The sequence below is a fragment of the Drosophila bipectinata genome, chromosome 3L, assembly GCF_030179905.1.
Source record: "Drosophila bipectinata strain 14024-0381.07 chromosome 3L, DbipHiC1v2, whole genome shotgun sequence".
Taxonomy (NCBI): Eukaryota; Metazoa; Arthropoda; class Insecta; order Diptera; family Drosophilidae; genus Drosophila; species Drosophila bipectinata.
In genome coordinates, this window is record NC_091738.1 from 17,074,872 (window position 1) to 17,089,711 (window position 14,840).

The 14,840-nt window shown below is 37.8% G+C and overlaps 4 protein-coding genes across 8 annotated transcripts in view; 3 read left to right on the plus strand and 1 right to left on the minus strand.

Annotated features, from left to right (window-relative positions):
* Positions 1-64: 64 nt before the first annotated feature.
* LOC108120441 (metaxin-2) lies at positions 65-1,139 on the minus strand. Its single transcript, XM_017234122.3, has 2 exons — positions 907-1,139; positions 65-846 (listed from the first exon to the last, which is right to left on the minus strand). Exons 1-2 carry the CDS (start codon positions 988-990, stop codon positions 121-123), a joined length of 810 nt encoding a protein of 269 aa, XP_017089611.1. The 5' UTR covers positions 991-1,139; the 3' UTR covers positions 65-120.
* Positions 1,140-1,271: 132 nt separating this feature from the next.
* RhoGDI (rho GDP-dissociation inhibitor) lies at positions 1,272-4,945 on the plus strand. The gene is made up of 5 exons (XM_017234123.3): positions 1,272-1,457; positions 2,954-3,153; positions 3,221-3,330; positions 3,392-3,506; positions 4,004-4,945. The coding sequence occupies exons 2-5, from the start codon at positions 2,970-2,972 to the stop codon at positions 4,198-4,200; spliced, it is 606 nt and encodes a 201-aa protein (XP_017089612.1). The 5' UTR covers positions 1,272-1,457; positions 2,954-2,969; the 3' UTR covers positions 4,201-4,945.
* On the plus strand, positions 3,540-3,989 carry LOC122322323 (uncharacterized). The gene has a single exon (XM_043214121.2). It carries the CDS (start codon positions 3,740-3,742, stop codon positions 3,842-3,844), a length of 105 nt encoding a protein of 34 aa, XP_043070056.1. The 5' UTR covers positions 3,540-3,739; the 3' UTR covers positions 3,845-3,989.
* Positions 4,946-9,801: 4,856 nt separating the features above from the next.
* Positions 9,802-14,840, plus strand: part of Ac76E (adenylate cyclase type 2 Ac76E) — a 32,362-nt gene continuing 27,323 nt past the window's right edge. For 4 of the 5 annotated variants that reach the window (XM_070279702.1, XM_017234128.3, XM_017234129.3 and 1 more), the window contains exon 1: positions 9,802-10,041. The gene's annotated coding sequence lies outside the window, so the exon portion shown is untranslated. The remainder of the gene's footprint in view (positions 10,042-14,840) is intronic. The other variant, XM_070279703.1, reaches the window with a different exon arrangement.

Here is a 14,840-nt window from a genome sequence, read left to right on the forward strand (position 1 = left end):
CTGCACTCCTATAAAGCAATAAAAGGCTATAATTAAGTTTTATGGACAAAAGAAAAACAGCAGATAAATGATAACGACTATAATTTGATACGCTTTGCAAAACAATAACTAACAATACATCTAATTGTGGAGGCACCTGGTCTGAAAGTATTTCTCATCGACGAAGCGACAGAACTCGACTAGGTGCTTGAATTTCTTCACTGTCTGGGCGAGGGCCATATTGGGCAGCGTGGTTGTCAGGATACTAAAGAGATGCCCGAAAGCGATGGCGTCCAGCTCGCAGGGTTGGTCGCCGTAGAAATACGGCGTATCAGGAGACTCCTTCAGTTTGTATTCAAGGGTCTCGCAGCACTTCGCCACCTTGTCGATGACGGCGTCTATGTCCAGGTCATCCCACTGATATACCTTTAGCAGGCGAAGGGCATTACGCCGCTTGCTGTAGTTTTGCATGAGGCTAAGGGGCCAAGGAAAGACGATGCCGTTACGGGGTGCCGTGACCTCCTTATAAACGCGTTCATTGCGGAAGCTGATGTACAGCTCGGCCATGGTAAATATATTCTCCACAAGCGACACATACGTGCGCATGTCGGCCTTCTCGTCCTCGTCTTGCCAACTGCCGATGGCAAGTTCCTTTTGCTCCACAAAGTTTACGATCGGTTCAAACTCTGCAAAAATAAATGCTCCAGCACGGATGAATGGCAGCTTGGTCATCCGCCCACCTGGGGACATGTGCTCAGCGTTAGCACATGACCGTATTCCAAATGGCAGTTGGCACATCTTCAGGTAAGCCTTAACCGCCAAGCAACTTGCGTTTTCCGGCAGCAAGATCTGCTCTGCCTCATAGGGCTAGGATAGACAACAGTCGGATTTAAAAGGTTGTCCTGCTTCTGGGACTAAAGAACTTACCTGGTAGAGCGTCGCATCCTCAGGCCACGGCTCTGCGGCTAATTTGTCTGCAGTATGCATTTGATTCAGGTACTGGGAAGTCATATTCCAATTTTCCACGCAAAATTCAACGATGAAGTAATAAACAGCTGTTCATTTTTTGTGTGACCAGCATGCAGGAAGACGTGTTTTTATTTTAAAATATCAGAAAATAGTTGGATAATTGGAACGACTTCGCTTCAATGTCGTTATGACTTATATGATATGTATTTTTATTAATCGACTTTGAAAATATAAAATTTGTTTGGGAAAATAGCCGAATCTGGCCAAATCACAAGCTCTGAAAAGTACCAAGTTGGCAGCACTGCTTCCACTAGAGGGCGCCAGATATCTGATGTGATTTTATTTCTTGTTTCGCCGAGTGTTTTTCGTTGTATTTTGCTTTGTTTCTAAATTTGTCTATCAAAGCCAAAAAAAATTGTAAAAAATTTATTTTAACTTACTGGGCACGCATCTTTCGGGAAACTCTTCAAGAAACGCCATTTGGTAGTTATTTACTTGGCTTTAAAAAGGTGAGTGCGCGACGCCTTCAAATTGTGTGCGGGTGCAAGTGTGTGTGCGTGCGTTCCAATGCAGGCTATTAAAATAATATTAAATTTTAGGCTCAGTAATAGCATTTGATGTTTATAACTACTGTTTGTGTACCTTCAGGCAGGGGTACTCCTCCCAAAAAAGTGTACTTGCAATAAAATAAAAAAAAACCAATGACGACTCATGTGCCGGTTTGAGTGTGTGTGCATGTGTTTGTGTGTGTGATTCATACGTCTGGGGTCTTAACATTCTTCTTTCTTTATCAAAAACTGGCATGGTTCCTACATTTCCTTGAAATATCCCCACACCAATCGGAAACTCTGACGGGGGGTCGCCACTCCTCCACTCTCTCCCTCTAACAATCTCGTGCTCTCTCTCCTGGCAGTGGGTTTCTCGACGTTTTGTTTGGAATTTGAATTTTTGTTTGGTCAAGATTCTTCTCTAAATTACCTTTGGCCCACTCGGTCCTAATTGTTTCGATTGTATTTGATGGCCTAAACTTTTGGGGAAATGTTTATTTTTTCGGCAACTCATCCAGCGAATTTCTGCTAACATTGTATATATATATCGCCATACACATATGTGTGGATATCCTAGGTATATAAATACGTTTTTATTATCTGGCAGCAAGCAACAACGCGATGTCAAGTAATAACATTTCAATTTCATGTATTTTGTGCTGGTAGCACACTCGAACATACCCACATACATATATGGCCAAATCGGGAAAGTGGAGAATTATTATTGGCCCAACATTCGTTGAAAATGGACATAAAGCAAGCGACGTGTATTTAGATAATGGAAAACAAAGCAAGATAATAATAAAGGCGTCGCTGGGTGGGGGCCAGCCCGGCCGGAAGGGTAGTGGGGGCGGGTTCTGGTCAATATTATTCAATGCCGATATCTGCTCCCTCTCTCTCTATCGCATGCTCGCTCCGACCTTATCTGTCTCTTTGGCTCCGTATTTGGTTGGACCTTTTTGTTTTTGTTGTTGTACGGGCCAGCTGCAGGCGACTGCCGCCTCCCAGCACCACCTCCGTCCGTGTCAGTCCATCAATGCGTTAATAATTGGAATTTAATCAATATTATTGAACGTGCATATGAAGTGGCAAACAGTTTCTTGCCACAGAAAAGTGTTTGTTTTTTGCCAAAATTAATAAACTCACTTCGATGTTAACTGAAAGATAAGGTAATCTGCTATCAGGATTGAGTTTAGGCGTTAGCATTTGTTCGCTAACCACTAAACATGCGACTAGTCAAGTAATTCCAGATGATATTCGTTTTAAATTATTTGTCATGCTTGCAAATACTTGTAGTAACGCTCGCATGCATAAAATATATGTAAAAACACACCCATTACGCTCAGTGTGTTAATCACACCACTAAAAATATGCCTATGACCCACACAACACAACTGCCTGGCGATAGAGAAAGCGCTCCAAATTAATTGATTTATAAACAATGCTACTTGGTCTAGTTCTAGGTTAAAAACCATGGCCGACACACAGACGCAGCAGCATCCCGACCACCATGACGAGGATGTGCACGATACCAACTACCAGGCGCCGCCGGAGAAGACCATCGAGGAGATTATGGCCGCTGATCAGGAAGACGAAAGCTTGCGACGTTACAAGGAGGCCCTCCTGGGTGCCGCCCAGACCGAAAAGATCATTGTTGGTAAGATACCCACACACGTGATTAGTTTGAATTAAAACTAAACAAAGTTCATGTTTTTTTAAACTAGATCCCAATGATCCTCGTAAGGTGATTGTCAAGAAACTGGCACTTGTTGTGGAGGGACGCCCCGATATGGAATTGGATCTTACCGGTGACCTTAGTCAGCTTAAAAAGCAGGTAAGTAATGCACTTTAAAACCATATATGCAATTATTAATCCTATATTATTTGGTCGACAGCTATTTGTGATCAAAGAAGGTGTTCAGTACAAGGTGCGCATCGATTTTATCGTGCAACGCGAAATTGTCCATGGCCTTAAGTATGTGCAAAAGACTTCTCGGTTGGGTGTGAACGGTGAGTGTGTTTCTAAAGCTGGTTTTTTTCTGAGGGTTATAGTAGATTCTTCAACTCTTCCTTAATACGCTAGTAAAGTCAAACTAAAATCCCGCATTTATCAATTGGTTTTAAGAGGTGTTACGTAGCTGTAGCACTTTTGGGACTTCTCTTGGCAAGAACCCACAAATTGATGTCTTTAGGCATTAGTCTGCTATTGGCTTTCTAACTAAACAGTTGCCTCAAAGTTGAAAATGGCAAATAGTAGTTTTGATGGCACCACTCTGTTGTGCGGGCTCTGCAGTGTGGTTTACATTGTTTTTATTACATTTGGAATACTGACCATAGTCATGTGTTGAGAATAACCAATATCCTATCCTATTGTCTTCAATGCCAAACCTAATTTCGGATAATTTATTTTGAATTGATTTAAGTTGTGGGTAAGACTGCCTTGTATCTCTGAATTGTTAAGGAGAGTAAACAATTGACTGATTGAATCATTTTATTTCATTCGGCAGTTGATAAAATGAAGCACATGGTTGGCTCCTATCCCCCGAAGAAGGAAATCCAATTCTATTTGACGCCCGCCGAGGAGGCGCCCTCCGGTACTTTCTCCCGCGGCACGTACTCGGTCAGTTCGGTTTTCACGGATGACGACAAGCATATACACCTGGAGTGGGACTGGACCTTTGAGATCAAAAAGGACTGGAACTAAGCACCCATACGGCACACCGCACCAACTCATAAACACACACACGACATACACTTATTGTTTCTCCCCATGTCTTGTAAATGAGTTTATTTTCGTTCCAAAAATGTAAGCAAGAGTTTCCAAAATCAAATCGATTGTCAAGTATTTTTGTTAATGGTATTAAATTTTAAATATTTTTGTAACTAAAGTGTAATGTAAAGCCATGATAAGTATTTTTGATACCCAATGCTAATGGAATGTGTGTTAGATGAGGAGAGCATGTATCGCCAGAGTCCTCATAAAGAGATCAAGTCAAGTCGGAATCAAGTCAAGTCACTAGGTCAGTCAGTCAGTCAGTCGATTCGTTCTAAATGCCATTGCATATAATATGTTTAACATACAATTTCAAACGGAATTATACTGAGTATGCATTTTCGCTACTTAATTAAAGCTAATGAACGGAATACTTTATGTTAAATGTAAGATTAAATACCCCGAAATAATGGGAAGCAAATGCCCAAAGATGATTTCCCCTCTACTGTACGCAGCCATCTAATCAAGCAATTCAAACTGTTAAACGTAACTAAAGCTGATACTTAAAAGTGCATTTGATATATCTGTAAAGCATGAAAACTAAAAGCAACAACTACACTGAAACCAGCATTATTCTAACTACTGAACTATCTCTGTGTATTTTTGTGTAAAATTTAAGCGAATGCCGATTGAATGCAACCGAAGAGCAATAAAGGATACAAAATATTTACATCTACGATTGTTGTTTTTCTTAAATTGGATCAGAAGAGGCAGCCCAGGTGCCGTCTACAAAACATAATTCACGTATTTCACACATTTCACACTTAATACAGCTTATCACATGACGTTGCCAAGAGGTAAACGTCATAAATTGTTGGTAGAAGGCAAAAGGCCGAACAAGAATTACTCATACGCCACGTGAGCCAGTACTAACATTTTTCTCAGGGGGCGTACCAGAGAGGAAGCCGCCAGCGGGAGAAGAGGTTGGTTGGCGCTATATTTTCTCTGTTTACATTTGGCACACGCAACATGTTGCCAAGTTCAATGGCGGCCTGTTGCACCCGAATGCTTATCAACATGTTTTGGAACCTACTTTAATATTTCAGAGCTCATTTTTCTTAAAAAACGCGAATAACCATATGAATAAATAAGCTGCCTGGTCGGAATTGCGTTGGTAACGTAAGAAAAACAACAGCCCGAGAATAACAAAGCCTGGGGCATCCAGGTATCCTGCCACATCCTGAGATATATTACCCGAAAAACGTATATAAGAGCCCTGAAAAACCATTTTATATTTATTTAGTTTCATACTTGATTGTTTTTCATTAGCAAAGAAACAATTACAGGTTTTTTTCAGTAGAAGTTATGGTTCTTTAATATTTCCGTCATATTTGATTGAAAGTTTGGACTTGCACTCGGATCCATAAAGGTAACTTTAGCTTTTCGAAATGCCAATATTTTTGCATTCATCTGTTCTGTCCATTTCTGGGCTTTGATTGGCAGAGAGTCCGTCGGATGTAAGTCAGCCCGTATTGTTCTTCCTGACAGCGGGTTGTGTGTCACTGTATCCTTTTAACCTGATGCTGCCGATTGTCCGCCCTCTCTTATGGTCCATTGCATCCGGTCGTGAGGTTCGATGGAAATTGCAGAAAAAACCTCACTAGTGGAGAAACAAAAGCTACAAAAATTGATATAATAAAGTAGAAACGGAATGAAATCAAAGGGGAAAACTCGCGCAACAGGCAGATAGAAGGGTGACCTTTAACCCCCACCATAGGCTTATTGGCAGCTGTGACACTATACCAGGATATATTTTTCAGTGCTAATGAGCTTTCCCTTTTTTTTTGTTGGCATCTGTCTATTAAAGGCTTAAAAACATTTTCATAGTTTACTAATGGAATAATAATGAAAAAAATTGTCATTTAAATAAAGAAACTTGTGCTTTTGTTTGCCGGATTTATCATAAAGCCATCTGACAAAATTTAATACAATTTCTATGCCCACAATTTTAATTAGTTTCACTTTATCATCGGAGAACACATATGTGTGCCAACCTATATTGGATTTTCTATTCATCCCGTGTTAAGTTTGGTTAAGCCTATTTAAACATAATTAAATCTACCAAAGATTTCTGAAACTTTTTGGTTTGTGCTGGTCTTCTATTTTGTATGCGGGTCAGCACTGGAGCAACGTGCAAAAGTTTACTTCCAGCTCCTGCCAGGCAGGACTACGTGGCGTATGATGAATTTAATTTCAGAAATTTGGAGAGTGTGGGTAAGGAGAAGAAATAACAAATGGTTTTGTCTTTTCATTATTATTTTTTACTACCTAAAAAAAATAGAGGCTGTTTCTAAAATCTGTAATGAAATAACTACATATTTCTCTGACTTTTCTTATTGACCATTTTGACCAAAATACCTTTACTTTAATACTTTTTTTGGCACCAAAAAGTGGCTTAAAGTGGCATGTCGAACACATCACACGGCCATCGAGTTGACCATCAGATTTATGCCAGGACGACAGGACATAAAAACCAAACACCACCACACTTTTTCCCAAAGTTTTGTGCTATCCCTGGTGGTTTTTTTCTTATATTTGCAGTTATTGCCACCACCGGAGAGTACAAATAATTTGCGTTTATATTGAATTTGCTTTTTTCTTGGTCCACTTTGTTTGTTGCTTTCTGTTTTTCTGAAGATTCAGCTCCAGAACTCCAGCAGGAAATTGCATGATTTGTGAATATATTTATTCAAATGATCCTGCCATGGTTGGGGGAGGCTCATTTGCATTTTGGGGCGAGTCGGCATTGATTTTTGCTATTAGCCACGTCCAAGTTTTTGTTCATTTCATTCTCATTCTGTTTCTCTTTTTTACGAAAATAATGATAATGGGTAAAGCAGGAAATGAGGGTTGTGGCTCAGCTACAGGTGTAATAATATTCATATAAAATTAGGACTTGTTTTTAAAAAAAGGTTTGAATATCATAAGAAAAACTAACCCTTATTTCAGTACTGACTATATTAGATCTCTCAAGACCTGCCAGCGAGCTTTGTAATTATTAAAGGACAAAGTACTTTAAAGTTGGATGTCAACAAGCTGTTGCCACCAAAACACTCATACAAGCCAGAGTCAGAGCCACAGTCGGTTAATTGTCGGCCAAAGGCCACAGATCCCGGGGCAGTCGAGAGTTTGTTATTGTATACAATTTGCTTTAGAAATGGTGGTGCTGCTTTTGTTGACTTTGCAGTTTTGTAATTAAGTCGAGCGGACTAATTAAAGAACATTTCGTAATAAGGCTTTATGTCCTGGCGACAGTTGGCCAGGCTGTTGTATTTTTTATTCAAGAAACAAACATATACATTTAGGGCTTTTGTTAAATAGTATTTCATAGCAAGTAAAAAATAACTCAAGCCTCAAGGATAACGCAAGGCAAGTCCATTAAAAATGCAAAAAGGTTATTTTCTACCATTGACTATGACCTCTGCTTTGATTGACATTTAATAGTCGTTCATTAAAGTATCATTTACTTGTTTGCTTTTGTGTCATTAAAGAAGGTTAAAGCCATCTGAATAGAAGGATATTTTCATTTATTTTTAGAAAATAATTATTATTTTAGTAGCTGTATAAATTCGCAAAAAAACAACAAACCTTTAAAATCGACAGGTACTTGAATATCAGACATATCTACTCCCACGGCAACAGTTGGAGGATTAAAAAATTCGTCCTGGCTACTTGTCGCCTTCTGAAGTGGCCTTCCTCAAGCCAGGACTAACTTTTCAGCGTGCGGCGTGCGAAGGTAAACATGTTTTGATTTCGATCTGGCCAATATATTATGCATTCCACCTACCTACGGGGTTGGTGTAGTCCTGGCCATGACCTTGGTCGTTGGTGGCCAATGGCTTTTCCATCTTTAATCTATCGGCAGGCGGGACACCTTTTTTGCTTTCCACAAAAATATATGCAAAGCCTACTTGAGCCTTCAATTAGTTAATTTGCCTTGATCCTTGGCGGCTTTACACTCTCTAAATGGCATTTTAATGGATCTTGGTGTTTAAAGAGGCTTTACGCTTTTTCTGGATTGTTTATTTAAATTTTTTTTTGATTGTGGCTTTAAATATTTATTGGATTCAATAACGAATTTGCAAAAAAAAATCTCTTTATTAATCTCTCTAACTCCCTCGGAAAATAATTGGTTTTCTATTTATATAATTATGGTAGACGGTTATGGTCAAGTGGGAAATGGATGAACTCTTAGGTGAGGGCACTCGATTACAGGTGTATAGAGTAATGGATAAATTTGCGGACAACTGTTGCCCAGACTCTGTCAAAGCTCGTTACGTATACGCCCCGTGTTGTCGGACGGAAATTGCACAAGTCAGCAAACACACTGCAACCAAAGTGCAGAACTTTAGGTGTTTGTATGTCAACAGTGCACCTCAAACATTTTCCCCAACCATACCTCTGACCTCTGACCGCCATACAAAAGGCGGAATGGAAACGACTGTTGACAATATCCTGCTAAGTTGAAATTAACTGAGCCGAGCAGCTTGTAAGCAATTTAATTTCAGGAAATTGAGGTTGAAGTGGCGCTGAAGCTGGTGTCGATTGCGTGTTTCTTTAATTTCTGGAAGCTCTGGAACCTGGACTCAACTAATTCCGGATAATTGATAATCCCGTCCTTGTTCTCGATTCTGTAAATGATACTTGTTTTTTCTTAATTGACATTTTTTAGATTAAAAACTAGATTAGTCTTTTCGCATTTAGTCTAGCGTTAATCTTAAGATTACGGAAATCGTTCATTTATACTTGTGATTAGAGTAATAAAGCCCTCCTTGAATTTTATTGTGATTGATTCATTAATTAGTGTTTATTTTAAGTGGGAAGAAGACCATAAAACTAAGACAGATAGGATTTTAAAAGAGGGGAGAATTTTCTAAGAAAATATGGATAGGGTGTATAATAGATACTATCTATAAAGTTCTTGAACTAGACAGCTAAAATTCCTTTCAAAGATATTACTTATACTCCATTTATGACAGGATGAGTGTAATATGCAATTGAGGAAAAAAATCATAGAAATTAGACAAATAGGATTTAAAGTAGAAGAAAAAAGAGATAATGTTATAAGTCCAGGAATATGAATAAATTCATAAGGTAGTACTTTTAAAAATATCACTTATACGCCATGTATGACAAGTGTAGTCTAATCTAACAGAAATTTGTTTGTTTATTGTAATCTTTATTTTTTATTTATTCCACAACAATAATATCTTTTAAAAGTTAAGTATTAATCATGATGAAATGGCTATTTTGGACCAGACTCCATTATTAAAGTCTAGGTGCAATATGCCAAATAAAAATTGTATTTTTTTTTTGAATAATATTAAGAAGTGTTTATATTAATCTTTGATTATACTTTGATTCAGAAAAAGAAAATAAAACCCAAACAGAACCGCTCACTCTCTATTTGTGGCGCTCTCGTTCTCTTGAAAAGAATTTGTTTTTGCTCACTCGGCGGCAAGGTCGGCAACATGTTGAGTGGGGCCTCCGCCTGTTGGACATTCGGCTGCTCCTCAGTTCTGATTAGAACGCGTTCGGGTGCGGTTCACTGGCGGTTCGCAGGCGGTTCTCGGGCGTCTATTGTCGGACGCGATTTTCGCGCTTTTCCTGGCCTAACGCGGGCCCCAGTGTGTGAGTTGTGAGTGCTCTGGTGTGAATGTGAAATTATTAAACAACATGTGCCATTGGGCAATGTCTCAAATATATACAAATAAAAATTGATATAAATGATTGCAAAATAGGCGACACAAAGGAGTGAAATCTTTGAAATAGGTATTGTACAAAGGTTTCCCCGCTGGCGAACCATGAAATTTGTTCAAGCCCATTCTTAAAATACTAATTAAAACCAGTTTGGAATGAAACCAATAAATTTGTTAAAACAAATCAAGCGATTTTATTTAAATTGCTTCAATAAACTTTTGAATTCACATAATTTAGGTTGAGTTTTTGTTTTTATGGCATTCATAAATTATGGGAAATAATTTGTGCCTCAAAAGTGATCGAAAATGGGAGAAAAAACACACAGAATGACGAACTTCGATGGGGGGACGACCGGCAAAATGTTTAACGCCCTGCTTTCATATAATCAAGTGTAACTAATTGCCAAGCTCAATAGCAACTGAAATTAGCTAAAAATACAAAAATACAAAATCGAGAACGCGACCATACGAATCAGAATGGGTAGAGACTGATCGTAATAAATTTGCAGCTCACTTTTTATTTGATTTTTTTCGTTGTGGCCCGTTTGGTGTAGTGATAGTGCTAATCGTATCTGATTTCAGTTTCGTTTTTTCTTTATTTTTCGCCTTTAAAATATATTTCTTTTCATTAGAACTTGGATTTGGATTATTAATTAAAGAAGGCCAACAACAAGTGTCTCCAAATTAAATGTATTCTATGAAATAGCTGAGGAAAATGAATGCTGCCTTCAACTCGGCAGCTGGCGGCGGATTTCTGCGTCAGTTCTGGTTGTTATTGTTTTATTTGCCATTTTTTGTTTCAACGACAGAACGAGTTGATGATCATTGTGGATGTGTGACTGTCTGATGAAAGAAGTGATACAACAAAAATATATATAAATATATATGAGTTTGACTACACATATATTTAAATACATATATTTATTTATCAACTGAAGAATCTGTGTGTGCGAATGTGTCTGTTGTCTTTGGCATTATTATTATTTTTAGTGGCAAAGCTTTTAATACATTTTTGGCTCAATAATTAATAATCTTTGATGAGAGAAATTCCGACACCCTCCAGAAACTATTTCATCGACAAGTAATGGGATAAATGACCTTAGCCAGTGTCCTTCTTCCTTCTTATTAAATACCATTCTGATTCTGAATGTATATTTTTGCCAAATGTTGTTGGTTTTAAAATTTTAAATAAATCAAGTTATAAAAGTGTTGTCGCAGATTTTGGCTCACGGCTACCCAACAATAAATTAACGCCCCCACGTTGTTCAGTGTGCCTCATTTATTTTTTTTTTTGGCCAGTTATAATTTTATCTTTATGGCCAAGCAGCGAGTTAGGATTCTATATAAAAATAATGCCATGCTTTGTCTATATACGAAAAATTTAAAAATAAGTTAAAGTAGAAACCAAATCAAAGCCACTTGGCATACGCTGCTCCGATAACGAAATGAAGAAGCGACTTGGACATTGACTTTATTTTATTTTTGGTGGTTTTCGGGGCCATTATCACAAAGAGCGATAGCGCCGATAAAATACTTTATTGAAGCCGCCGGTAAGCCCAATGAGACAAATGGCATTTTCAAATTTCAGACACACATATTTTACTTTTTCTAATCGAATTTGATCAACATTTAAAACGATTGACTTATCGCATAAATATTTAAACTAAAATATGAGTAATATTTGGAGAATAGAAGGAATTTTTTTAGGGGAATTATGAGTCACTTTAAAAGGGAACTTTCGAAAATACCATTCCCTTCAAAATATTATGATTGACATGTGCCAATTATTAGAGATTTTTGGCAATACTCAAAGAATTCGCTTGTAATATTATTTATGAAAAATAAAACATCTATTTACGCCTTATATTAACCTAATTAAAACATTGAAAATACTTTGCATATATTTATGAACAAAGTTATATTCTATTTTCCCTTGGCTCGTACTGCTTCTTATTTTCACTAGATCTCCCCTAACGCAATATAGTATCATCCGTATGTATGCGAACGAAGCGTATATTTATATTTATTTCTCGTTTGAATTTAATTAAATTTGCACATTTGTGTTAAATTTTCACCACATGTGCCTCTGACCGCCTCTCGCATACGTGCGACTATATGGGTGTCCGTCTCTGTGAGTCGGTCGGTTTGTCAATCTGTCCGACAGTCCGTCGCATGTATGTATGTCTTGTTGTGCCGCCTGTGTGTGTCAACCTAGACGCCTAATCAAACAGCAACAAAATACAAAAAAAAAAGTAAAATGCTTTAGTAGCCAAATTTCAAACCCTAAGAGCAAACAGACCCACAACAAAAATGTATAATAAACATGTGTAATGACGAGGAACGAGTTCAAAAACGCACTTTAACAAAAACAAATACAAAACAAAATTGTTACAAATTAGAATTGGGGGGATTTTATGCAAATATTCTCAGGGGCTTGTGTTGCGGAAAATAGTCTCATGATAATCCATATTAATGTTTGTCAAGAAACGAGTTTTGCTTTAGTTAAATGCAATTGTAAATGTAATTTCCAGGCACTCTCCCTCTCGTTAAATAGTGGAAAATAATGTGGGAAAGTTTTAAGAAATTACCGAAGAAAATTGTTGAAATACTTATGACAAAAGTCAAAGATAATTCCCATGGAATGAAGATAAGAACAATCTTTCTTTCTTTTCTTTATGATTTTTTCAAAAGTTTGTGTTTCAATTTGTAAGGTTTTCAAGGAAGAACAAATTGCTGAACATAAATCAATTTTTCATTGTGTTCCAGGGAGCTTCATTTTTCACTAACAGGAAATGGGTTTATCCTTTTTTGTTAGGGTTTATGATATATTATTTTTAAAGCTTAGATTTGCTCACAAAAATAAGTTGTTTCTTTATTATTTCAATTAAATGTAATACTTTGTAAAAAAAAACAATGGTTGTAGTTGTTCTCATGTGAGAACTTAAAGTTTACTTGGCTTTTGTTGATTTTCCTCATTTGCAGCTTAAACTTTAACACTCGCAAGTGATTTCTTCTAAATAATATTTCATCTTTAAGCTTTCAATTATGCCCATTAATTTCAGAGTGCAGCATAGTTGTCGAAAGTATCTGCACATAGATTTGTAGGCAATTCGTTTCACACTTGTCGGACTTGCGAATGTCAAATGATCTTGCAACATTTTCTCAACGGATTTCAATTTGATTTATTTGCCCAGGCCTTTTGGCCAAAACGACAAGGCCTTGCCAAGGGGCCAAAAATTGCATTTTGCAAAAAAATTATTGACCGGCTGACGTCGAACGTTTGGCGAATTTGCACAGATCTTTGGGTTGGGCCACTGCTGCACTGGTCCTCGCCAAATGGGCGCGAAAATTTAATTTTATGGCAAATCAAGTTTGTCTTGCACATTGCACAAATTTTTCATTTTGACACACACAAGTATTTAAGGCAAAATGAGGAATTGCACTCAAGTATAGCTCTGGCTATAGCTCTGGAAGAGATTCTTCGCATTTTGCAAATTCAACAAATTTATTATTTGTTTATTTATTCTCCTAATTACCTGTTGTTCTGGCTTTGCACCCGTTATGCCTCTTTTTGTTTTGTTTCGTTTCCCTTGATAATTCAATTTTTTCTCCCCCGTTGGTTTTTTTTTTGGCCAACATTATTTTTAGACTTTTGATGTCGACGACTTTTATGGCCGGCGGTAGCTAATAAAATCGCTTAGCACATGTTTCAAACATTTCTCTCTTGGATTCATAAATGAGCAATTAAAACAATCTTAATGCCTTCCCAGGGAAGACAGCCAGCCTCCTATGCTGGATGAGAGCGGGTGCTGGAGACATTTAATTGAAATGTCACATCAAGGTCTTTTTGCTTATGGGAATTACTAATAATCCCCAAGAATTGCATAAACCGGTACAACCAGTTAAAATTGGTATTAATTTTGCAATTTATTTGGCATCTAATGAGTTATTTTGAGAGGGGTACCCCCTACATCATCTGCCTCTTAATTAGCTAAACTAAATTTCTAACACTAATTCCTGTTTGCCTTATAAGTAGTTTATGCATTCTCGACCAAATCAAATTAAACACCATCAGGCGAAACAACAAGAGTCACGCATCCGGAGAGCAATTGCGATCCAAGGCGAGCTGGGACGTGCCAAGGCAAGACCACAAACCTCGGCCCACCCACAACCACAACAGCCACGCCCCCTTTACACACACACATACCCAGTGAGAAGGGCGGTTACCCTAATTCGCATTTAAATGGCTCTATGTCTATGTGGTCGAGAAGGTTTGGCTAATGAATCAGCATTCATGGGCCCCAGGCCTGCCAAGACCAACAGAAATATACATAATAGCCTGAGTGTAGTCCTCCGACCATTTTGTTTAATTTTCTCGTTTTTTGGCCAGCAATTTGAGCTTAGGAAACAAAAATTAGCCATCTATTGAAGAGCCCTCGGGCCTGTTGCGGTCCAACATGGCGTATACTCGATGGCAGTTCTGAAAGAGCACTTGGACGTTGATTGCATCCGAAAAGTGGGAAAGCGCAGGGGCCTGCACTCCATCTAATTGCATTGAAACCAAAATCTCTTAGCCTTTCTTTCTGGGCATTCAATTATAAAAGTTCTGACCCAAGTACCCAAGTTTTAATTCACACTTTCGTATTTTTCTGTGGGCGAGTTCTCTTTTAAACGTTAATTTCATTTTCAGATTTTATTTTCGTGCTTTTGACAAAACCCAGAAACTTTTTGAAAAACTTTTTACCATATTTATGTTTTATTTAAGCAATGGAAATAATAATTATAAAGCTTAGTAAATAGCTATTGAATGGGTTTTGGGAATTCTTTTAAGTTTTGTTTTGATAATTTTGTGGCAGAAACAGCTTAGATATT